The sequence below is a fragment of the Limulus polyphemus genome, unplaced genomic scaffold (assembly GCF_000517525.1).
Source record: "Limulus polyphemus unplaced genomic scaffold, Limulus_polyphemus-2.1.2 Scaffold179, whole genome shotgun sequence".
Taxonomy (NCBI): Eukaryota; Metazoa; Arthropoda; class Merostomata; order Xiphosura; family Limulidae; genus Limulus; species Limulus polyphemus.
In genome coordinates, this window is record NW_013665789.1 from 370,012 (window position 1) to 397,509 (window position 27,498).

Here is a 27,498-nt window from a genome sequence, read left to right on the forward strand (position 1 = left end):
CGCTGTGCCACTGGGGGGGGGGGGGCTTTTTTGAAATGTGAATGATAGTGTGATTAATTCCTAACAATTTAGGGTAGAGTATCCTGCGAGCGAAATAAAATTTGGCATCAACAGTGCTCATGCCTGTTCTCTCGACATTTCTAAAGTGAATGTTGAGCTTTGCCTGCGTGCGCAGCTTTTCAAACGCAGCGCGGAAAGCGGCCGCCGTAGACTTGAGACAGACGAACGCCCTGACAGACACTACGTTCACAATATATATAGGGTTAATTATCTACTTTTGGCAACTGAAATATGCACACATTTTAAAAAGTTAAAAATACTAATTACAATATCAATGTAGAAATCGTAGTTTTAGATGTGAAGTGGCTCAGAAAAAAGCATTAAATTTCTAAATAAAAAATATTACAATCAGAAATAAGTTCTCAGTTGAAATAAGCTAAAATCGCACGTTTTGAAATAAATCTAAATTATACATTTTAAAAATACAAATATGTCATAAAAAGTATTATATTTATTTCTATGTTGTTAAGCGCAAAAGGCTATCCGTTCTGTTTTCACCACTGGTATCAAAACCTGACTTTAAGCGTTATAAACCCTCACATTTACCAATGAATCACCTGGGAATAAATATTTTTATAAATATAAACATAACAAAAGTAACAATCTTAAGTATTAAGAAAGCTCGAATAAACAGTTCAAGCATGTATTCAAAATAAAGCTTTGTTAAAACGAAATAAATATTAATTATGATAAAAGTATTATTTCAATGTCATAGCTCACCATTGTTAAAACATGGTTTTTGATATGAGAATTGATTGCATTTAAAGTGTGGTATGTTTTACTCGAAGTACAGAACTAATGATAAGCAAAACTCGATTCATTGTAGACGATATAAGTTATTGAAAATTTGCACTTTCTGCTTCCTGTTTGAGAACATTTTATTTCACTGGAAGTAAGTAATGAACATAAATTTTAATTACAATGAAAGAATGCAACCATCAGCTGTTGACCAAACTATGGAGCTGATCAATTCATTCAACCTCTGGTTGAACTATGGGTGGAGGCAGAAAATGACCAACAATTTGTGGTGTCTCTATCCAAGGAAATCCACTTCTTACTGCAACTATTTATGTTTCTTTTTTGGATTCATATGGCCAAAAATGATTGAAAGAACGACCCAAAAGACCGCGTTAGTCTTACATTGTATTGAAATAGAACATGTATGCAGGACTCAGAAAAAAAATTGCTTTGTAAAGTCATAATTTTGAAATGGGATAATTTTTTTAATATAATATTTGTTGATTTAAAATGCTAGAAAATTTAATCAGATTACTTGTATATATAAGGTTTCAACTACTCCTCTAAAGATCGAATGTGTCACTAATCGGTGAACACTTGTACTGAATGTCAATTAAATATTACTTGTACATCAGATTGCAACAACACATCTAAGAATATAAAATGTGTCACTAATCGATCGAAACTTGTATTTATTTTAAATGAATAGTTTACTTCTATAGCAAACTATAACAACTCATTTACGAAGATCAAATGTGTCACTAATCCTTCGTAACCTGTATCTATTTTGAATTAAAGCGTTCCAGCAACTCATTTAAACATCGATAGCTTATTGTATAGCTTTGCGCAGAAACGAAAAAAGAATTTTAGATTATTAATTTCAAATAATGACTCTATTCTATGTATATTGCAGAAAATTTATCTCTCTTAATCCACCATTTTTCAGGGAGGATTAGAATCTACCAACGCTGCAATTAAAATCACCCAACGAATAAGAATAGATAAATTTATGAAAACTTGCCAAAGTAAAGATTAACAAAGGTTTCCAATTGGTCCTAATAGCAAAATCCAATGGTATTTTTCATTTCTATTGGCACTGAAAAAAAGGTTTAATGCTAAAATTTTAATAAAATGTCTATAAATAACAAGTATACAAAATACCTTAATTTAACGAATGAACACTTACAAAGTTAATACCTCAAAAATCAATTGTAATAATGTAAGCACCATCAACTTTTTGCGAATCAGTAATCGAATATTAATCATTTCCATATTTTGTAGGTTTATTATGGGATATATTGTAACAAAACTAACTTCTATCATTAAGGCATTTATCACCTGATAAGTTTGAAATACTTATGCACAATGACAGTTGAACTGGTTAGTATAATGTATACAGAACAGTGTGCGATAAAAATCAGCTCCATGTTAGGTCAAAGCTTTTGTAAGTCTATTTTTTAATCAGGCCAGTGTGATGGTAGCTCAGAGGTCTAAAAACTCTTCGAAATTTCTCTAAGATAAACAAAACGAATTATCACTGTTTTTTAACCCATCTTTGGCAGTGGCTAGTTTTATATTTGTAGCAGAATAAAAGAAATATCATTTTTATGGAATCCAACTTAGAGAAGCTAAAGCTGAATTGAGTCAAATTATAATGGTCTCAAAGTAACATAATTTCGTGCCCCCTAATTATCAAGTACCCCCAGTGGCTTAACTGCAAGTCTCAAGACTTACAACGCTATAAATGGGTTTTCAGTACCCGTGGTAGGTACAACACAGATAGCCCATTGTGATTAACAACAACCAAACAAAACTAATTATCAAGTTCCTACCCCTAGTCTGGATTGTATTATATTCTGCCGGATATGAACATTTATCTTGGTGCAATTAATCCTGTATTGCATGCATTATGAAAATACGACGGCAAAAATGTTTTCCTTGAATTTCTTACTTAAATAGATCTATAATGTACGAAAAAGTTTTTTCGTGAAATATATCTTGGTAAGTTATAAACGACTGCGTTACCTAGAAGTAACATTGTTCTGTTGAGGAACGAACAAAAATAATTCCATGGTTTATTTAGACTGTTACCTGGAAGTAACATTGTTCTGTTGAGGAACGAACAAATATAATTCCATGGTTTATTTAGACTGTTACCTGGAAGTAACATTGTTCTGTTGAGGAACGAACAAAAATAATTCCATGGTTTATTTAGACTGTTACCTGGAAGTAACATTGTTCTGTTGAGGAACGAACAAAAATAATTCCATGGTTTATTTAGACTGTTACCTGGTAGTAAGAGAATTCAACTACAGAACTTGAGCATTTTTTATGTACTAAGCTCCAAAGATAGATTTGTTACCTGTACGTTACAATGTGCAATAGAGGATTAACAGATTTAGAATGTCAATGTATAAGTCATGTACAATGCTTTTAAAATATTGCTTCATTTTGCGCTCTTTTAACAGGAGTCTGTTATTCAAGCGGATGTATGCTAGAGGTTACCACAAGTCCAGGTTTATTGATTCTATATTTGTTAGATTTTAGTAAACCCTGCCAATAGATGACTCTCCTGTCAGCGAATCCCACAGTATCTACTATAATAAGCTCTCGAAATACTGAAATCAATCGAATCGGCATTCATCTCCAAAAGAGAGTTCAGCTTTCAATGAAAAACTGTCGCATTTCAGTAAACGTTACATATTTATGGAATACTGACTGATTGACTACCGTAGAAATGGTATTTTCGAAGTCTGATGATCTACGTCGAAAACAACCGGTAGGTTTCGTTTTACTTGTGTGTTTTTGGAAGAAATTACAACCAACTTAGAAGACTTGATAAAATAAATCGGAACCAGGTGGGCAAGTAACGTCCTCACACACTAATGTAATCTTAGCCTAGTAAGTACGTGTCAAACATATTTTAAAGACAAAAATATATTCAAAATTTGTTCCATCTATATTTATGAAGTTCAAATTTAATAGAGTTTAGGCATACTGATAATCAGCTAGAGTTTAAAAATTATATCATTAGTTGTACTGACTCATTAAGTACAGTGGAAAGATTATAACACCATCGAAGTCCAAATATGTTGAATTGAAAGAAAAACAAACTGATCTAACCCGATATGAAGAGATCTGTCAAATCAAAAAAGCTGTAAGTAAACAACCAATGTGAAGATTTCACAATTTTACCAACTTTGCAGTAAACCACGATTGTGCTGATTTATCAAATCGACAATGGCGCATAGAAATAACCGAAAACAGCCAGACCTGACAATTCCAGCAGACTCTGTACGGAACTTCAAACTTTCAAATTTGTCTGCACATTATATATATAATAATACCACTAATTCACAGATTTTAAAATTTTAGTACACTCTTTACTGAACCATTAACACATTTAACAACTTGGCAGTGTTTTAACCATCAATGTACAGACCTGATAATTGCCGTGAATGAAGATGTTTACCAAATGTACAACACTGTGTATTGACCATCAACACGAAGATCTGTCTAACAAATCTACCAAACATTGTAATGACCTTAAAGACACAGATCTATCAAATCGTCACTACTGTGTATAAACGTGTAGAGTTAACATTTCTACTGTGCTCTTTTTTTAGCCATCAACGTACAGATTTTCAGTAGATCACTTTATATACTAGCGATGAATGTAGAGATTCATCATATATGTCTGGTAAGAAAATCCATGTTGAACATTTTCAAAAAGGGGTTTATCAAGCTAGTTTTTAATCTTCAAGTAATAATCTTTATTTAATATAACATATTTTACTATCAAATTGAATTAGATAAGCTCATACTCACGGTTGCATAACAGTTTTCCAAGTTTGAACGTCACATCAAAGAAATACTGTAAAAACCTGGCTTTTATAGTTGTGGATTAATTAATCTTTTAGCCTAAATAAATAGCCAGCTTGAATTCACTATCAGTATTAAACCATTCACTGTATTGTGGCAAAATGGCATCAGCTTTTAACAATAGAAAAATATCTACTCAAGAACGCATAAAGTTTCCCTTACCATTGTGAGATTTTAAAATTTTCGCCCTTAAAGTGTCAATCCGTAATTATATGCCCCCCTGGTGACTCAGCGATAAGGATTAGGGCTTATAACACTCAAATCGAGCTTCGATATCCACGGTGAGCAAAGCACAGATAGCCCACAGTTTAACTTTGTGTTTAACAGCAAACATATGTAGTTATGCAACTTACGCTATTTAGAACGTATAACCTTGACCTTTAAATAATATGCAGCATGCATAATCCAGCGTGTTTAACCTTATAGAGGAAGAAATTTCTGTCATACAACTAAGATGATCTCTCTTTTCTCTGACTAATTAATTTAGCGCCTTTGATCTTGTACAGGATACGAACTCTTTCTACAACACAACCTTGACCTTCTGACACTATGAAACTGATGACATGTATTACACCTGTCTTTAGACAAGATGCAGCTTCTGTCACACATTAATCATGAACCTGACTTTACGACATCTTCCAGTTTATATTTGTTTTGTTTGTTTTTGAGTTTCGTGCAAAGCTACACGAGGGCTATCTGCGCTAGCCGTCCCTAATTTAGCAGTGTAAGACTAGAGGGGAGGCAGCTAGTAATCCACCCACCGCCAACTCTTGGGCTACTCTTTTACCAACGAATAGTGGGATTGACCGTCATATTATAACGCCACCACGCGACCCTCAGATTGTGAGTTGAGCGCCCTAACCACCTGGCCATGCCGGGCCCTCCAGCTTATGTTATTTAATGAATCGGACATTGTACAAGAAAAAAGTTCTGTCGCTCAATACGAATATTCCGGAAATTCTAATACCAAGTAATCTGAAACAGCTGTTACCTCTTGTCCCCCGGTGGGACAGCGGTAAGTCTATGGAGTACGATTCTCCGCGGTGAATACAGCAGATAGCACAATGTGGCTTTACTCTGAAAAAACAAAAACAAATATCACCTCTTGCCTTGCACGGGATATCAAAAATATGGTTCAAAAGTATTAACCATGACTTTTTGACATAATCTAACTAGTGGTATCTCACGCCTTTAATCTTGTACAGAATGAAACCTTCGGCGTGCAGGACTTCCGGCTTTAAACTTTTGACATCATTTGTGTCATGAACTAGAACATGATGCAGTTTCTGTAGTGTAAAAACAATACCATGACATCCTGGCACCAAGTACATTGTGTTGTGCCACCTAATAATGCCTATGACCTTGAAAGAAACGCAAGATACTGGCACTGAACTTATGATACCATATATTACTTTGTGTCCACAAACGCCTTTCACTTTGGTGAAAGCATTGTTTTGACAAGAGAGGTCATAGTATTAAATATGGTTTCGACATGAAATCTTCTTGTGGTTAAAACATGATTTTGACTTGAGAGCTCACTGTAGCTAAAAAACTTTTACGAGATAAGAACTAACTGAGCAGTAAATTTTCCTTCACTATAATTCACGTTAGTTTGTTTTTGTAATTAAGCACAAAGCTACTCAAAGGGCTATCTGTGCTCTGCCCACCACGAGTATCGAAACCTGGATTCTAGCATTTTAAGTCCAAAGACATACCGCTGGGCCACTGGGGGGCTTCACGTTGGTAAAAGCTTGGTTTTCAACATGAAAACTCAAGGTGGGTAAAACACATTTACGAGATAAAACTTATCCTGGTTAAAAATTGGTTATCAGTATAAGAGAGAAATGTTCTCTAATAATATATCTTGATATAAGAACATACTGGGTAAAAGCTGTTTTTTTTATAATAGGTAAACTTTGTTTAATTGTAGCTTTTCAACATAATAATTCAGTATGGATAATACATCTACTTTGTTACGAGAGGACTATGTGATTAGAGCAATGTTATTACAAAAGAACACATCCTGACTGAAACATGAAAAGTCAACGGTATTCAACAGTGATTTTTTAATGTGAGAGTTCATTGTCATAAAATCACGGTTTTCGACATGGAGACCATGTTGGTAAAACATGATTTTTGATACGATAAGTTACTGTAATAGTTAATACATGGTTATTCAACATGAGATTTTAATATCGTTTAACTAAGATTATTGACATGAAAGTGCATTGCATCTAAAGTATTGTTAACCTCCTCCAACTAAAATTTTATATATAAAATCTCACAATGGTAAAAGCATTTTTATAACACGAGAGTACATTGTTTGAGCTAAGTGGATTATTGGTTTTGAAAGGAAGTTAATGTTAAAACATACTTATTACACGGAAAGTCACTAGTGTGGTTAAAATACGGTTAACTATGATTTCCATATTATGAGAGTTCATTATAGTAAAAGGCATTATTTTTGACGTGAGTATCCACCATGATTAAAAATTATTTTCGACATGAGAATTACTCTAGATAAGGCGTGATTATCGACATGAAAGGTCACTGTGGTGAAACGTGGATTTTAACAGAAGAGATAAAAGTTATTAAATTGTGGTTTTCAATTGAATATTAGAAAGCATTGTGGATAAATAATGGTTTTTAACGTCAGAATTCACTATGGTTAGTATTCTTAGTACGCGAAAAACACACCTTGGTTAAAGCATAGTCTTTGACATGAGATATAAAGGTTGTTTAACTATAACTTGCGGAAAACAATCTGATTGGGCGTAAAACATGATTTTTGAAATATCGTATTGAAAGCATAATTTTCGATATAAAGGGTGTCATGTTTTATGTATGTATGGGCCGGATTCTTTACCGCATATGTCTGTGAATTGTTGGCGATAAATTTAAACAATAAACAAACAGCAATACAGCCTATTTGTTTAAAATTAATATATAGAAATGTTCGTTACACTTTTGGTTATCACTTAACATAATTGTCTCTTTTTCGTCAAATTCTACACAGGCTAGTTCAGTTATTTTATAACACAATTGAGAAAGCAAATTATTTCACCTTTTCTCTGTTATACCATACAATCTGTGATTATTTCTCTTTAAAAATCGCCACTATACGATCTTTATTGCTAAATTTACAATCATGCAGTCTATATCTACAACCAGAACTAAATTTTCGACGAGACAGATGTCTAGAACGTTCCACACACACTACTAGATATCATGATGCAATAACACTTAATTAAGAGAAGGAGAAAAACTCAGAAGGTTCTAGTAACATTACGCAATAATATAATTCGTAAACAGTTACTTAAAAACTTGTGGTAAACTATCGCTTCTCAAAATAACTATATTTAACACTCGTGCTATATAAACTATCTAAATCCTAACACTCACATTAAACTGAAACTGAAACAGTAGCGTATATCTAACAATAAGCCCTTCTTCAAGAAAAATATATACAACATTTTATACTATATACAAAGACTGTTTTCATTTCATGGACAAAAGTCTACACAAACAGTCTGCACCAGCATTTGCAGTCCCCTTGATGGTTTCAGTGTAGAACTGATAGTTCTAGAGTTACAACACCCACCTCATGGTCCTTGTACTGTCGATTTTTTCAGCTCTGGGTGTATGCAAGGGGCTAATGGTCCATTTTGATGATGAACTCCTTCCCATAGAGTTACTTCTGGAATTTATGGATTACAAATGCCAGACACTCTCTTTCAATTACAGAGTAATTCTTCTCACAACTCAATATGTTATTACTGACATACATTATGGGTAACATTCCGTCTACATGTTCTTGCTGAGTAACTACTCCAATTCCAACATCTGATGCATCGGCCTGAACAATGAATGGTTTGTTGAAATCTGGTATTATGAGAATTGGCGAACTTCCTAACATGTTCTTCAACTTCTGGAATGCCATCTGCTGTGGTTTCAACCACTTCATCTTTTTTTCTGGGTTGGCATTTCTTGGTTAGGTCAGTCAGTGCTACAGCAACTTCAGCATAGTTTGAGATCAGCTTCTTATAGTATCCCATATGAAGGATCTGACTTGCTGCTTGGTTGTTGGAGCTGGTGCATCTTGTATGTGGGTTAGCTTCTTCTCATCCATGGCTATATGTTGGTCACCCACCTTGTGTCCAATAAGGTCCAGCACAGAATAACTGATGTAGCACTTAGATTGTCTGATGGTTAGTCGTGCTGCCATTACTCACTGGAACAGCTCTCTGAGTTTCTGCAGGTGGTCTTCCAATCTAACTGTGTGAGTCAGAATGTTGTCCACATAATGCTCAATGTTGGTGATTTTGTGCAACATCTTCATCATCATGTGATTGAATGTTACTGCTGAGTTAACTATTCCAAATTGCAGCTTCTTGAACTGGTAGGATCTCTCTAGTGTCACAAAGGATGTTTTCTCTTTAGATACTGTCTCCATCTTTACTGAGGTAAAGAACTTGGCCCTGTCCTAAAAGTTTGAAGTCAAACTTTGTCACGAGGTTTAACTTCTGGACATCTATGCAGAAGTGGTTTGAACCATCAGTCGTCCGTACTATTACTACTGGTGAACGGTAGGTTGAATTTGAAGGTGCAATGATTCCAGTTTCTGATATTATCTCGATTTCTTGCTTGATCAGGTCTCTCATTACATAGGGCATCTGGGAGTACTTCACCTTGGCTGTTTCCCTGATCATGGCCGCAATCTTGTGTTGCACAAGGTCTATCTTGCCTGGTCTATCTGTGAAAACATCTGTGTACTGACACAGTATATCTTGTAGTTTTTCTTCTGCTTGCCAGAAGGTTTTTCACTGATGTTGATGTCTTTGTACACTTCATCTCCACACAGTGATCTTAGGTCTGGTAGGTCTTCATCTTCTATGATAAAGTCATTGCTTTCTAGTTCTGCATCTGTGACAACCACAACTGAAATGTCCATCTCTGCCTCAAAAACTGCCTATTAGGTCTTCTTCTCTCTCAAAGTGCCCCTTCAACAGATTCGCGTGGTAGATCTTGGTCTTCCCATCCGCTTTCTCCTTAATGTCCATTCTGCTGACCACGTCCTGCACTTGAATAGGTCCTTTCCAGTGCAGGGTGAGTTTGTTGTTGTCTGAAGGTAGCAGAACCAAGACCTTCTGTCTGACCTTGAAACGTCGATCTTTGGCTTTTTTGTCATAGACGTGCTTCTGACTGTTTTTAGCTGCATATACGATTTCTAGAGCGAGTTGATACGTCTCCTCCAGTTGGTTTCTGAGGTTCAACCCGTACTAGTATGTGCTCCTCAGTTCTGACTCTTTTTCTTCTTCTGTCCACAGTTCTTTCAATATCTGTCTCAGACCTCGTACTGTTCTTCTGTACAGTACTTTGAAGGGTAAAAATCTTGTACTCGCTTGTGGGACTCTTGGTAAGCAAATAATAATGTCTGTAGGTACCTGCCCTAGTCACGTAGTCTCTCCTGGCACATCGTTTTCATCGTGCTGTTTGAGACTCCATTTAGGGTTGCAAAGCATAATAAAGAGCTGCCTAGTGCTGATGAGGCTGTACACGTCTTGCATCAATTCTGAGGTAAACTGGGTCCCTCTGTCCTTCAAACTTCTTTTGGAAAGCCTACTCTGCAAAACACTTTCAGGAGGGCTTCTACTATTCTATTTTTCTCTATATTTGGCAATTCTATGGCTTCTGGGTAATGTGTTGCATAGTTAACTACTGTCAGCCTGTACTAGTTGCCCTTGTCAAATACAGATGCTAGTGGTCTGATCAAGCCCACAGCTACTCTGCTGAATGGCTCTTCTATGAAAGGCATCTCACCCAGTGGCACTTTGGTTACCTTCCCTCTAGGTACTGTCCTTTGACAGATATCACATGACCTGCAGAATCTGGTCACATTTCCGATACCTCCAGCCAATGGAAATTTTGATGATTCTGTCTGCCATCTTCTTCATTCTTAGGTGTCCTCCCACAGTTGACTAGCAAGCCAACTTTATCACTCGAGTCTGGTATTCTGCTGGTACTATGATCTATTTAAGTTCCCCAGTAGAACTGCTTTGATAGATCTAGTACAGCACTCCCTTCTTATACTCTATTCTGTAAGTCACTTTCCCCTTTGTCTTGTTCTAGGGTCTTTCTTCCGTGTTTCTTTCAGTTCCTGTAGACCTACACTCAGAATTTCAGCTTTCGAGGTTTGCAAGGACTTGACATCTTGCTTGCTTTTCTTTTCTTGAACTCTTGTGATGACTGAGATGTCTCATCAATCTCCTTTCTGTCTGGTTCCTCCAAACTTCTACTGTCTGGAATATTGCCAATCAACAAGTTGTAGATGGGTGCCTTCATACATAAAGCCTCAAGGTCTCCCACATAGTATGGACTGTCTACCTTTATTCTTGTTGTGGGAAACTTTCTCACTGCCCCATCAGTTAGTGCATACAGATGTACCTTGCCCATCATCTGGTCATCAGACACTAGACTGGTTCTCATGCTACACTGCATCTTGTAGGACTTTTACTTTCTTGTCTATAACATAGCCTTAACCTACTGGAATGCTGTGGTTTGTTGACTCCTCTTGATGTTTGTCACATGCTCTAATCACCACTGGCACTGTTGACCAATTTTCAAATTTGAGCTAACCATCAATCATGCACTGTTTAGTCATCGTGATAGCACTTCCTTCTTTTCGTGAATTTGATGAGTTTTCTTCATTCTCTTTCTTCTGGCAGCAGCATACATGGTGAAAGTCACTCTTTTCTTGTTTCTTCCCAGCACCATCTTTATGGGTAGCTCCAGCTGCTTTATGTCAAGATTTTTGCTACTGCTTGTTGGTGACAAACTTGCACTCACTTGCAAAGTGTCCCATTTTATAATAAACATAGTATCTCTTCTTCCTTTTGTTTGTTGACTTCTTATCATCTTTGGTGGCATTCTGGTTCTTGTTAGCTATCCTGGTTTGGACTTTGACTGGTTATTCTTGAATTGCCAGTTATACTCCATACATGGGCTGTTCTGCCAGCTTAATCATTTCGTCCACGTCTTTTGGTGCTCTCTCTTTTAGGAACAGTGACATGTCAATAGAGTATGTGATCATGATCTGTTCATGTATTAGTAGGTCTGCCAGTCTTTCTAAAATATCTTCAAACTTGGCCATGTTTGTCCACCTTATGAAGTATTGCCATAGAAGTGCCACAAACTGAAATCCAGTTTCTTTAGTGTTAGGCTTGACTTCTCTGAACTTCTGGAACAAAACTTCCCCAGTAAGTTCATATGATATCAGCAAGGCCACTTTTAACTTGTCATAGTCCAAGGAATCTTCTGACGTCATGCTCACATACAGTTGTAGGCCTTTTCCTATGAAAATGGAGCTGAGACAGACTGCCCAGTCGCTTTTTTCCCAGTTCTGACTTTGGGTAATTCTATCATATCTCTCCAGGAAATAATCCATGTCAATTTAGGCAGCTTGGGTTGGCTGGCCCTGATCCCATTGTCGTTCTTGAGTCCTCTGTCTTTCTGTTATAGAGTGTGGTTGTGACCTCTACAATATTTTCGCCACAACTACAGATGTGCGAATATATGCCTATCGCCACTGTTGTTTACATTTAATTCTACCACCGGTTACCACTGTAGATCCTGGCTGGCTTACACTGTCATGTTTAATATATGTATGGGCCAAATTTTTTACAGTAGGTTTGTGACTTGTTGCCAATAAATTTTAACAATAATCAAACAGTACACTTGTTTTAAATTATGTATTAAAACAAGTCAAACATATGTACAAATGTTCATTACACTGTTGGTTATCACAGTTGTATTCAGAGTTTTAAATAATTGTCTCTTTCTGTCAAATTCCACACAGGCTGGTTCAATTACTTTAGAACAAAATTTGACAAGGCGAATTGTTCTTCCTGCTATGCTATTAAAATACATATCTGTGATAATTACACTTTAAAATCCCCAATATAACTGCTGGTTACTGCAGTTGTATTCAAAGCTTTAAACAACTGTTTCTTTGTCGTCAAAGTCCACACAGTCTGGTTCAGTTATATTAGAATACAATTGATAAGACAAATTATTTCTTCTCTACTCTGTTATTACAATACAATCTGTGATAATGTCACTTTAAAAAATGCCTCTATACGCTCTTTATGGTTAAACTCACAATCACAGTTTAGATCTAGCTACAGAAGTAGAGGTCTAGGACGTTCCAAACACTACTAAAAACTATGATGCAATAGTACTCCATTAAAACAATGAGAAAAACTCAGAAGGTTCTGGTAACATGACGCAATAATATAACTATCAATAATTTGTAACTATTGAACTTCACATATGATTCGTAAACAATTACGTAAACAAACTTGCGGTAAACTATCGCTTTTTAAAATAGTTAAATTTAATACTCGCGCTATATAAATTATGTGAATCATAATACCTGCATTAAACTTAGGCTGCAACAGTTGTGTATATCTAACAAAAGATAAACTTTATATATGGCTTTGGATATAAGTGTTCACTAAGATTAAAACATGATTTTTGAAATGAGAGCTTACTGTGCTTAATGCATTGTTTTCAACAGAAAACTAACTTTGGTTAAAGCATTTTTTATGACGTGAATAGTAAATTTATACATAAGAGACCTCTGGCACTCCGTGGTAAAGGCAGGATTTTCAGCATGAGAACTGCTGTGATAAACATCCTTTAAATATCATTTTTGACACTTTATTTAATCTTAATATATACATAATAGACCTCTTGGTTAAAACATGATTTTCTACACAGGAACTCAGAGTGTTTGTGCATGGTTTATTGGATAAAAAGTAAACGTTATTTTTAATAATTTTCAGTGTAAGATCTTTCTGTGGTAAAAACATTATTTTGAACATGAAAGCTTACTTTGATTAAATGTAATTTTCGATATAAGAGTTAATTGTGATAAAAGAATGCTTTTCGACATGTGGTTAAAGCATGGTTTTCAACAATAGATTCAATTGTGATTAATGTATGATTTTCGACAGGATAACTCACTCAAGAGCTTGGCTTAGGTATTAAAACTTCCACATAGAGGAATAATCATAAGCAAAATATTTAGTATGAGTTAATGAATCTTAATAATGAAATCACTTCTAAAGATATTACAGAAATTGCATTTATTTTTAAAGGCTATTATCAAATTTGGATGTAGTGCATCACAATAAACATCAATATTATCACAGAACTGTGATCTACCGAAACGTAAACCAGTTTAAAAATTTCGACAATATTACACATAACGTGTTTCATTGCGGCACATGTTAAAATAGCAGAACATCAGGACTATGCAACTGACGCCCAATCTGCAAGTCATGGAGACATTGTTGGTGGGTTGATTCCCAAAGAAAGCTTTCCAGTAAATTTCTTTAAAAAAAATTAATACAGATTTGAACTCTTTGTGATACCTGTAATCTAAATTGCTCGTTAATGTGGCTGAATATGCATATAAAACTTATATCCTCATCCAGGCTCCCACATAAAATATGGTAATACCCATACATGTTGCGTAATACAAGATCTAATTCTTCAGTTCTATAAAGCCGTTTTCTCCGCAGTTTTCGCGATTTTTTTCAATAGAAATGGTTGAGGAAGTACTGCAGCATATCCAGTTATCATTATCTTTGTTGTGATGGTTTATGCCCGGAATCGTAAACAAACACTCGCCTAGTCGGTTGTGGAAGTTAGACTGGTGTGTGTGAAGGTTGAGATGGCAGTAGTAATAACAACAGTTGTATCAAGCACCATTAGTAGCAGCATGAGCAGTAGTATAATAGAAATAGTTGTGGCAGTAGCACCAGGAAAGCATCATTAACAAGGCATATGAGGGAATATATGCCAATCAATGGTTTTACCAGTTTTAAACCAATCAGGATCTAATACTCATAAGCGTTTTTTATTTAACCAATCTCGGCACGCCAGTATGACACTTTTTTGTGCAATAGGAACACGATCATCCAATGCCCTAAGTTCCCCATCATCGTGACCGTTCTTTTAGTAGTAACGTTTGTTTTGTTTTTTAGGTTAACAGATCGAGTCCTTTGTCAGTGCATATATACATTTTGGTTTTAACTTCAATACCGTAAACCGTGCCATCACTCTGTATATAACTCAATCCACTAAATACGGTCTCATCAACTCGCAGCTATGTGTTAATATAAAAAAGCTGTTCTAGATTGATGTATAGTAAGTAATCTGTAAATCCTGACTTTCTTACAGGTTACAAATAATTTCCCTTAGCATTAATATCCTCTTCCCTATCTTTAAAGGTTTCACATGTTACAAATAACATGATTCTACCTTATTGGTCCAAACCATTCTATGTTACCATTAAAAATCACCGATCATTATTCGTCAGAATTGGCCTTAATTTTTCATTAGTATTATTTATTTGACTGTAAATTCAGTTATTCGTTACAACTGGTCTTATTATTATTATCTATTTGACTATAAGTTAATTATTCGTCATAATTGGCCTTAATTTTTGTATTGTGTAATTCACTCTAAGTTCAGTTATTCGTCACAATGAGCTTTACTTTTTCATTACTCCTATTTATTTGACTGTAAGTTATTACAGTTATTAGCCTTTGTTTCTAAGATTATTTTATTTGATTAATACGACACTACTGACCTTGATGCTCTGAGCGTAGGCATGATACAAGCCTACATACACATCTATGGTTCTGACGACACGTAGAATATGTTTTGATGTTGAAGAAACATTCTGTGTCTTTTAAGATAATATAACCAGTGCTGTCTAACAATATTGATAATGATATTTTATTTTGCAGAGTATTCATAGTGAATCTAAGTTTCAAATGGACAGCAACTGCCTGTTGTAGAAACCTATAAATGAAGAGGCCGACGTTTCGAAAGTCTCCCGCCTTTCGTCTTCAGGAAGACTTTCGGAAAGTCGTCCTCTACATTTGTAGGTTTCTACAACATGCAGTTGCTGTCCATTTGAAACTTAGATTCCTACCTGCTTATTGGTACACAAATCTCGCCAACAGGCGTCGTGATCTATAAGTGCTTCATCACTTATTCCTGACTCTCTTACAATCTTAACATAAACATCGGCAAACTAAATCAAAATTTGCAATAGAATCACCAGTTGGAAATCGTAACTTCTTTTTTTTTAAACCACGGCAACAATTATAAACATATAAAATCGAACGTTTTTGAATTTACAAATCCATCATCACTGATCTGTAAAAACATACACAATGAGGATGATATACAAAATTTGTAAAATCCCTCCAATATGCACTACAAATTTTGAAACACAATTTTCATGCAATTTGGAAGTATACTAAATACACAGAAAATTAGAAAAAAACGTTTAAAACAACAAAGAAGGGATGAAATATAACAATATATATATATTCAAAAAATGGAAAAAAGAGGCTGTGGTTTATATGTGTAAGAGAATAATATAATGATGAAGTGCATTTTACGTTATTATTCAGCATGTAAGTTATTTTCTATGATCAGATAAACTCGAGTGTCATGAGCTGAGTGTAGGAGTACGAAGTTTCCTTTATAAAAATGCATATTTCGTGCGTTTGTTTGTTGTTGTTTTTTTACAATCAAAAGAGACGCTATATCTGTTGTGAAACAGTAGGGCATGGTGGAAATTAGAGAAAAGGCATGATAATAATTCAGCCTAGCACCAGACCAAGGAAGACTTATCTTGTTTAAAATAGAACGTGAAATTCACATATTGATTGAAATATGAGGAATAATCTGTTTCTAAATCTTTAAACCGTTTAGGCCGAGTCTTGTATGTGATTTGAGAACTTATACAAGTACATAATATTTCTGAATTCTTGTGAACTATATGAATATAAGCAATATGCAACAGAAAATACATAAAGGCATAAAAGTTTCGTGCCAAAGCCACAGCTCTCAGTTACAGGCATGTTTTTTTTGTTGTTGTTATTCTTTTGTGTAGGCAGATAGGAATCAATGCTCCATCACAACAGAATGATTTTCTATCAGAGCTCTATAGAATACAATACTTTTAACTAAGATTATATTTTGAGCTTCTGATAGCTTGCGTCATAGGACGTGAATGTCTGTGAAAAAATCCTTGTTCTTTGAAATGGTCGAATAAATCTTTTTGAAACATATTATACCATTATAATTCATAAAAGATAAAAGCGTGTGTATAAGTTTTTTTTCTTAGATAAACATTAGATTAATTATTGTGTACGTTATGTTTCTGATTGTTACAAGGCACATCACTTAGGTAGTTATATTTTAGTTCTCTTTAAATGCATCATTTTGGAAAATATATGTACTTTTAACCAATTAGTTTCCTTTTAGTCGGGTTAATTAAAAAGTTTGTTTCTAGTAAAGTCATAATATAGAAGAATCATTTTAGAAGTTGCAAGATGGGCAATTTTAAGAAGATATTTTCACGAAACTCATGTTAATTTCCAGTTTGTATGTCTTTCTTGTGCTGGTCAAAACATAGTACTACATAGAATCGAAAGGAGCCATTTAGTCTTTCAAGGGTAACAAATTAAAAACCCACTCTTTATTTTTAAGAAATAGTCTATTCCATTCTTAAACCCTTGTAAAGTGTTAGTAGCCACTAAGCTAATCACCCGATTCGAAAAACAAAACACAAAACTGTCCTAACTAGAGTCTAGCCTGTCTCTTCCAAATTTCAAACTTGTGTCCTCTCATCCTGTTGTCATCGGAATAAAACACGATGATATCAAAGGCTTTTATCCTATCACTTTTCCAGATAATCCTGTAAGCTTCAGATGACATTACCTCTCATCCCTTCTTTTCTCAAGAAATAAGTTAAGAGATTTTATCCTATTCCTAAAAGATAACTCTTACATCCCCGGAAACATTTGAATAGCCATCCTCTGACTCTGATTTGATACCAATTATTTAATATGCTTTTATAGATAAAAAGACAGAACTATACAAAACATTCCAATGTATATGATATAATTATGTCTTTTAACTTGTAATCAATATGTCTATAAACATGCCCTAAAATTATCTTCCCTTCTAGCAACAGCACACTGCTTCAATGGATTGAGTAGCTTGTCCACCATTAAGGCCAAGTGTAGTTTAATGGTTAGCCTGACAGACTGCAGAGCTGAGACTTTATGATTCAAGTCTTGTTATCGCCAAAAATTCTACTTTACAGTATGTGTGCGTTATAAGAGTGACGGACAAATCCCGTTATTCGGTATGACAACAATAGTCCCAGAGTTGGCGGTGGGTGGTATTAATTAGCTGCTTTCCTCCAGTTCCAAAATCATGGACTGCTAGCGCAGTTAGCCCTCGAGTAGCTTTACGCGAAATTCCACAAACAAACAAGATAATCAGAAAAAAATAACGGCCCGAGTACTGACCCCTGAGACACTCCTCTAATAACAAGGGTCCAGTTTATCATTTTGCTTCCTTCATTCGGCTATCCTACAATCTAATTAACTAGTCTCTCGTCAACCCTTACTGTTGTGATTTCATTAATAATATTCTAAGTACACGAAGTCTGCTCTCTTTCCATCGTCCACGTAACAAATAATATCCTCGAAGAAATTAAACATATTAAAAAAGCAAGATTTCCATTTAGTGAATCCATTTTGGTTTTCTTTTTTGATAATGTATTTCACAAAATAATTTTGTAAAGCTTCTTTCATCAAATTTAATAACTGTTCCCACTATAGAAGTAGGATTAACTGCCCCATACCTTTCAAAGCAATTCTTATCACCCCTTTGAAAATTAGGAATAATCCACAAATGCCCAGACTGTTGGCCACTTCCTACTGGCATATTAAAGCTCAAATATTTGATCATTGACATTCTTTTAAACTCCAGAGATAACCTTGTCTGGCTCTTGTGCTTTATCTATTTTTAATCTCTTAATCTTTCTACTTACTACCAAGGGATTAATATTCATACGACTCAGGTCAGTTCAATAATCTCCCATTGAATGCTCAAGATCAGGAATACTGCTAACATATTATAGTTGAGAAACAGAAGACTACATTTTAACGTCCAGTCATCTCATAGTCTTCACCAAAACCTTGCTATCAGCAACTATCATTTAAAAACCTAAGCCCCACCATGACACTGTTTACATTTGATAAAATATATTTAAAAATGCTTGCTGTTAGTTTTAACATTATCAGCCACTTGTTTCTCATAGACCCTTTTTGATATTCGAATTTCTTTCTGAATAAAATTCTTAACTTGCCTATAGACCTGTAAATTTTCCATCCTGTTTGTCAATTTAAACTTTTTAAATTTACGAGATTTATCTCTGATTTTTTTTTCTTTTCTAATCAGATTTGAACTTCCCAGCTATTCTTTTTTTATTTCTTTTTAAGAACAAATATATTTGGAATTAAAAGCAATTTTTTTTTAATTTTCCAAGTATGTCTCACATTATTCTTAAACTCATTATATCATGGCCTCAGAATTGGTTTTCAGAAATCTAGGAACTAAAATTTCATTCTTTTATCTTAACAAATAGTAAAAATGTAGAACCAAAATATGAAATGATCATTCATCCCAAAATGCCCTCCACTTCAACTCTTGTAGCCATATCCTCATTAGTAGTTAACCGTATCTCTAAAATGGCATTCCATGTGGTTGTCTGTCTGACAGTTTGATATAGAAAGCTATCCTTAATCACTTCAAAAACCTCGATCCCTCACTACTTGATTCCATACAAGTCCAATCAATGTGTTTAAAATCAATGTCTTCCATTATTATTGCATCAACATCTTTATTAGAAACAATTTCTCTTTGACATCATCTTTCAATTAAAACTTCCAGTCCTTGAAATCCTTGATTCTAACCGATAGATTCAACATTTTGACTACCCTTTTTATGTATTCAAGACTGATAGGGTGCAGTTCATCTCTTGTTATTGATATTGCTTCCTAAATACTAGGTCTGATGCTAATGCTGACATATTTCTCAGACTAATTTTAATTTTTTCTTTGTTAGCTGCTATACATTGTACATCGCTAAGTGTTTATTTGCATATGGAATCACATAGAATAATTTGATGAATAGATGTAAACTTACCTTGCTGTCGTTAGTCATACTTCAGAATACTTTCTATCATTTTTAATGAGAAAACAAATTACGGAAATAATCATTAATGGCTTTAATGTACGTAGTCTCAAATAATTAGTGTTGAATATATTTTATGTATTTATAACTAGCTTCGATCCGCAAAACATTTGCAGTAGTTTTCATGTCCTTCGCTTGAATTTTTCTTATTCTATCATTTTCACCATCGCCATTCAAGCTATGCTTTCTTACATGTATTATGTGTTAGAGCGATAAATCCTGGTACATTTGAAAACAAATTACGCGGTTAGACAAACGAACTTATGTAGACATAGCTTTATTTAATAAAACTACACGTAAAGTAAACAATAAAGTAATGGTATTCATAATAGTGTACAGAGTATGAAACAGTTATGAGCGTTCAGTATATGACATGGTTTTACGAGTTGAAACAAAGAAACTCACAAACACAAAGAATAAAACCCGTACTAAAGTAACTAAAAGGTGTTTATAGCAGTCTATGAAATGAACCGAGGCTGAATTATTACAAAGTAAAGTAAGTGTAAAGCTGCAATGAAGGCAAACTTAGCTGAATATGCAGAAACGATTGTTTGTTTGTAATTAAGCACAAAGCTACACAATGGGCTATCTGTGCTCTGCCCACCACGGGTATCGAAACCCGGATTCTAGCGTTATAACTCCGTAGACATACCGCTGTGCCACTGGGGGGCTGAAACGATTGAATGCCTGTTCACAAAGTGATAAGCGTATGGTGTGAACGAAATGTGCACGTGTCTATTTTATACCTAAATAAGTCGAGAAATCCCATAGAAATTGTATTTAGCATAATGTTCATTTTTTTAGGAAACTACACGCGGGTTAAGTGTTGTTTGTGTGAAATACCTTGCAAGTAAAAAAACTAAAATTCAAATCGAAGCCAGTCGTCAGATTATGACAACGACATTGTGCCATCGTGTACCCATACTTGTTGCATTGAAAAGTTTGACTAAAAGTTTCGGACAGATAAACTGAAGCGTATTATTTATATAGAAGGACTAAGAAAAATTTAAATTAACCTTTGAGATATTTGCTCTTAAGGTGACGTCACACGTCTGACAAAGTGTGGCATGGCTCCGGCACTATAAAATCTAGCACTACATCACTGGGTCATTTATAATGTTAATTAACAAAAGCAGACAGCTATATATCACATACACGGATCCTCGCTTCTGTCGTCTTCTGTTAGTTTTTATGTTTTTCTCGTGGCCACAGGCTACATCATGATTAACCAGTCGCATAGTACGTGTGAACGGATTCAGAGCGTTTATGTTTGTGCAAATTCGGTAGACTGAAGTTGTTTTCTGATCGATATGAACGCAAATTTTGATTTGAAGAATATTTAGCATAGCTGCTACTGATTTATTAGTAGACAAGCTGTTTAGAATGCTAAAATTGATTATGAAGCTTAATTTGTTGTGGTAGTTCGAGTTGTTAAGAAATATCTTACTAGCAAGAGCTAGTGGATTAACCTTTTAGCCCAGCTGGTAAAACACTTGCTTGTGTGCGAGCGATTACTGGGTTGAAATCTCGCACGAGAGAAACGCACAAGTTGAAATTACCACACAAAAACTTGCGCTCAACGTGAAACCTTGTTTGTGAGAGGAGTAGAATGATAAAGTATAAATAGATCTTTCTTGAATGACGTCTTTACATCACGTGATCTTGTTGTTTTTTTCCTAGTGTCTTCCATATTGGATGGCAGCGCTTTTGGCTGCATCAATAGACAGGGATCAGAATTGGGAATAACTTTTTACACATTCGTATCTGACCGAAAAAAGAAAATTGACATGGGTTGTTGGAGGTATTAAACAAAATTGACAACTTTCACAGTGAAGTATTCCTGCATTTGCAGTGCCTATTCTATGAAAGGTATCAGAGTAATTCTGTTGAGTAATATTTGTATAAATTTAAACTTTGGTTGTTTGTTTGAAGTTAAGCACAAAGCTACACAATGGGCTATCTGTGCTCTGCCCACCACGGGTATCGAAACCCGGTTTCCAGGATTTGTTAATCCGCAGACATGTCGTTGTGCCACTGGGATGGCCTAAAACCTTGTCATTCATTACACACCTATATAAGTATCATGCTATTTATTGATTATTGAAACTACTGATATTTGATAAGGGCCGCATATCATTTGTACGGGCACTACCGAGTACTGTATGTAATTATACGCGCACGTACGCAAGGGGGAGGGGTTCGAGGGGGTTTAGCGGAACCCCATATTTTTGAGATGTAAAAAAAAATATATACTTATATAGTTATAGCGCAGCTGCTTATGGTACTTAACGTTTTCTTCGTAGTTTACATTCTTCTGATGAAGTATTAGCATTTTTGCTTGAAATAATCGCATGCAGTGGCTTCTGTTGACACTTTGTAACTGAAAGCCGTATTCATTACAGTAGGTGTTTGTGACTTGTTGGCAATAAATTTCAACAATTAGCAAACAGCAACACAGTTCTCCCGTTTAAAAACAACACATTAAAACAAGTCAAATGTATATACAAATGTTTGTTATATTGTTGGTTATTACAGTTGTATCCACACAGTCTGGTTTAATTACTTAACACAATTAACACAATTGACAAGACAAATTCTTCTTCTCTGCTCCGTTATTAGAATACAGTATGTGATAATTTTATTTTAAAAATCTAGTTTTAATACATAATCATTATGACACTGGCATAAAAATTGAAACTGTATGTAAGTTATTTATGGAAAAGCACCTCAGAAGAATGGAGCATGCTAACATGCTATTTCAGTAGTACATAAATGTACGTATATGATAGTCAATGATTGAAATAGTTAGCATACTATTGTTGTACAGAGATATTTATATTAGTAATATAATTTAACAATTAATAACTACTCTGCATGTAGATAGTACAGTACTTTACTATAATAAATCAAACATATTTATGCTAAATTAAGTCTAGCTCCCCATGCAGTGTTACAACAGAATGATGGTTTGTTAATTTTTCAATGGATGTTTGTAGATTTTATGTGAACAGCCATGCAATTGTTTAAGCTATATTTCATGCAAAATTGCTTTCAGAGTTAAGCTCACAACACATATTTTTTTACAAATTTTCTGTGAGGGGGGTGCAATTCCCCAGACCGAGAGGCATACAGGTGACATCACAAGGAACAAATACTACTAAAACTCGATGTTGTTTTCCCTTGGTAGATGTTTAGGGCGTGCCCTTTGGTGGTCAGGAACGTGGTCCTCTTTACCCAGTTCATTGCTTCTTTCTCTTCCTTTCGTTTAGATATTTTCCTTTTGACCCAACACTACACAGCTCAGTTAGCTCTGTCACCAGTCGAGAGACCAAACAACCACACGCACACCACATGAACGAGAGGGCCAAAAGCGCCGAATCAGGGGAGACCGAGACCATACCAAAATTTGTTTATTTATATCACATTCAAAATTACAAAATACGAAAAACAACAGTATAAGAGAGAGTAAAACATAGCAAAACAATATTAGGCATAGCGCACTAAACAACATTGCACTTTATACAACAATAATGTAACATTGCATAATCAGATATAACAGTATTAACTGATTTGTCAGTTACAATGTATAAAACAAAATAAAATTATTATTACTTCTACTTAGATTTGGATGTCCATCGGGGGTCCTTGTTTCTTGCCCGATGACCTGAAAAGAAAACCAAAAAAAACAAAAAAACAAAATGCTTAAAGTGATTGGTATTTCATGTTCTATCTATTTATGGTTTGTATGATATTAAAGGGTGACGTGCATTTTCACCCCAAGATAAGGTCTGAGGACGGGCTTTGTTTGTTAGAGGGGAAGAATGTGGTAGTTTTAATTGTTAAAAAGTGTTTTGCAAGCGATAGTGAAAGACATAAAAAAATAGACGTTATTACACTATTATTAGATTCTGCAATCGTCACTGAATTATACTCAGTCGTATGGGTTGTTACACAGTTTTCAGCAGAAATAGTGTTAAATAATAGAAGTTTTCATTTTTTCTCCCCTTAACTATTAATCAGTATGTTGATATACATAGTGCCGTATCCCAGTTATTGGGCGAAAGGCCTCGTCGTCACAAGATACAACAGACATAGTGTGGTTGACACATTATTATATGTTATTGGTTTTTTACTCTCACTCAAAGGTTTTTATTAATATTTACAATCGGAGAGTTTTTTTGTTTGTTTGTTGCTGTTTTTTAAATTCACGGATTATTGATGCAAAATAATTTTTGATTGTGGTTTTCAAGTTGAATAAACACATAAATATATATTTTTAGTTTAAGACAGTGTATCTAGTAGTGCATAAGGTTGAACTGTGCGATTAGAACGTAATACTTGCACATCAAGGTATGTAAATAGACGGCAAACGCTACTTAAAACTCAAAGACAACTTTGTACTGGCAATTAATTACGCCCATCCCCTAGTGACTTAGTGGCAAGTCTGAAGATTTTGATAACTCAGGTGGACATACCACAGATAACCCACCAACAATAACAGCAATAACAACAAATAGTTATGTTAAACTTGTTAGAGCCAAACTCTGAATCAGAGACAGTGTGTGATAGTTCTAATTGCAGTAAGAATCAATTAAAATGCTTTTGGCATTGCATAATAATGTTACCATAGATTTCGAAATATTTTCAGTATGAAGTTTTATATACATCTACACACTTCTCTAGCTATTTCTCTATTCAAAGCTACCAAACAACATATTAAGCTCTTGCAACGATTCTACCAACTGGTTTTCGCAAACCGAATTACCATATGATGTTTCAACTTATTCCAAGAAATAATTATCCTTCAATAAATTTTGCATTTCACTCAACAGGTATAAACAGTAATCGCTCCCAGTGGCACAGCGGCATGTCTGCGGACTTACAACGCTAGAATCCGGGTTTCGATTGTATAGCTTTGTGCTTAATTACAAACAAACAAATAAATAGTAATTTAACTTCCAAACCGTATGTCCATCTCAATATCATTAAATGGTAAAAGTTATAGGTTAGTTCGTATTTTATAATTTTACCAAATATGTTAGACAGAGTTTTGTTCTTATTTTGTCATAAAGTTAAGTTTAAATACTCCTTTCTCTTCAAAGACTGTGACTCTGAAGTGTTAGTTGTTGTAAGTCGCTTTATCATGAAAAATTAGATAAAGAATTTTGTTCGTCTGAAGCGTAAACTGTTTTCACTTATCAACAAATAAATTTTCCTTTCTGATAAATGAATAAAATAAAAAAGTACCCTAACGTTATTTAAAAAAAATAAAACATGATTGTTTTAAGCACAAAGCTGCACAATGGAATACCTGCGCTATGCTCACTACAGGGATCTAATCACTTCTTATATAATAATAATAAGCTCCTAAGCTTGCCAGTTAAACGCCGGCGGGTCTTATAAATCGCCATCTTTTATTATTATAATTTATCAATAATACCTAAATCATCCCGTTGAGAAAGCTAATTTGCCAGATATATTCGAGGTTTAAATTATGTTAAAGGGTTTAACAAGCAGAGAGAAAGATCCATCTTATTTAATACATTTTCTTTGGTTTAATGGCAAAAACTTGTATTTTTTATTAATATGAAATAAAAATAAAATTATCAGATTTAAGCTTCATAGATATAATAATAATAATAATAACACTAGTTTTAAACGAAATAAAAATTGAAGAGGAACTTTCTTAGAAAATAGATTAACAGTATTAATCATGTTAAAATTCTCGTTTTAATTTTATTTTTTGCTCTCCAATACTAGCACTCATTGTTGTTTTGTAACGCCCTCCACTGATACAGCACCATGTCTACGGACTTACAACGCTAGAAACCGGGTTTCGATCCCCGTAGTGGGCAGAGCACAGATGATCCATCGTGTAGCTTTGTGCTGAACTACAAACAAATGTTTTGTAACTTACACCATGAAAATCTTAAATGACCACTTAAACTTAATTAACATAAACACTTGTCCATGTTTTACCATAGTTTTAAAAAGCAAATTCATAAAGGTATAAGATTGCAGATTGTTTGGTTAAATTTCTTGATATACAAATTTGAAATTTTGGGGACAGTAGTTGATTTTTCTAATTTTTTTGTTAAATATCTATAGATTAATATTTACATCGAAGATACTATAAAGTTAAATACATACTTTGTATATCATGAAAGAGAATGTGAAATGTATCTCATTGCTGATGTTTGGTGGCTCATGAATTTTGCCACCAAAGGGATGACAGTTTCACTTTAAAAACATCTTATGATCAGATCGATGAAATAGCAATGGGATAAAAAGTGTTTCCCGGTTTTCACGAGAGATAGTGGTTTGAAGACTGTCCTTGTATTGTTGTGGCAAGTATGTTGATCATACTTTTATCTATGTTTGTTTTTTATCGGAAAACTACATCGTCTGTCTGATGAGTCCACCGAGGGGAATCGAACCCCTGAGTTTTTCGTTGTAAATCTGAAGACTTATTGCTGTCCCACCTGGGGACATATTTTTTGTCATGTTTAAGTTGTTTTTTGTTAGTTACTAAGCACAAAGCTACTCGATGAGCTATCTGTGCTGTTCCCATCAGGTGTATCGAAACCCAATATTTAGAATATAAGCCTTTAGACGTATCGTTTAACCACCGGTGGCTCATGTTTATTGATCCTGAATAGGTAAATCGGTTTCTTAATTACCACAACAGCATGTTAGATAGTTTAAACTTTACATAGGAAGATAAATAAGATCACCAACTCGTTTTGTTAAGTAAATCAGCTTTATTTACTACAGTTCCATACATATAATTTTAAGAGAAAAAAATAACGAAGATCTCAGTTACTCTTTTAAGTTTCCGATCACCTTGTATTATAACAAACATTTTCGTTTTCTCAATGTCTTATAAACACTTTTTGCGGTTTAAAAGAAATTTTCAGTTTATTAATGTGTATATACTGCATGTGTATGCAGATATACCTTATAGTTTTAGTTATTAAAACGAAAGTATTATAAAAACTTGTAAGCTTGCAAACCATCGAATCACCATCATAAAACAGGAAATATTTTTTAACATTTCATACCTATAAATCATAAATGCCTTTAGGTTGTTGTTCCCGAGAAACCTATTTTACTTTAGATATATTTTATTTATATTTGATGAATGATTTAATAAAGTTTTTATAAATCAAGTTTAGTTTTGAAAACCAAGTAAACTAGTCTTTTGTGTTACTGTGTCCTCCTTCAGCGATTCTAGAGATTTTCGATCAAATATACGCTATAAATGCTAAATCACATCAGATGTGACAGAGAAAAAAATTAAAAAACTTGAGATATCACCTGTTCTTTCAAAAGAACATATATACTTACACTAGTGCCCTCTTTGAGTAACTACACAGGTTAATTAAAAAGTCCATTGACAGGGAAAAAATTTAGAAATAGAGAGGTATAAGCAAATAATTATTAGTGGTATGGAATGAGATGTTGTGGGCCTAACTGTGACAATATCACTGAGGCCATCCAAGATCATTTTCAATATCATACCTATGAAACTGCTACGGGGCGTTTTTGTTTTAAAATGTGTTATTTGTTATTGTTGACAACTTGAAATTGACATTTTTGGTGTATACTATTATAACGAATTTGTTATTATATATTTATTTTAATATCGACGTTTGTTTAGATTAAATGTATATTTAGAAACAT

The 27,498-nt window shown here is 34.3% G+C and overlaps 1 protein-coding gene across 1 annotated transcript in view; it reads left to right on the forward strand.

The window, feature by feature from the left end:
• The first annotated feature begins 3,462 nt into the window (after nucleotides 1-3,462).
• LOC106478094 (ribosomal protein S6 kinase alpha-2-like) overlaps nucleotides 3,463-27,498 on the forward strand; it is a 122,425-nt gene continuing 98,389 nt past the window's right edge. Inside the window, exon 1 of the mRNA XM_022381621.1 lies at nucleotides 3,463-3,577. Within this exon, the coding sequence (XP_022237329.1) occupies nucleotides 3,536-3,577 (42 nt within the window). The 5' untranslated portion in view covers nucleotides 3,463-3,535. The remainder of the gene's footprint in view (nucleotides 3,578-27,498) is intronic.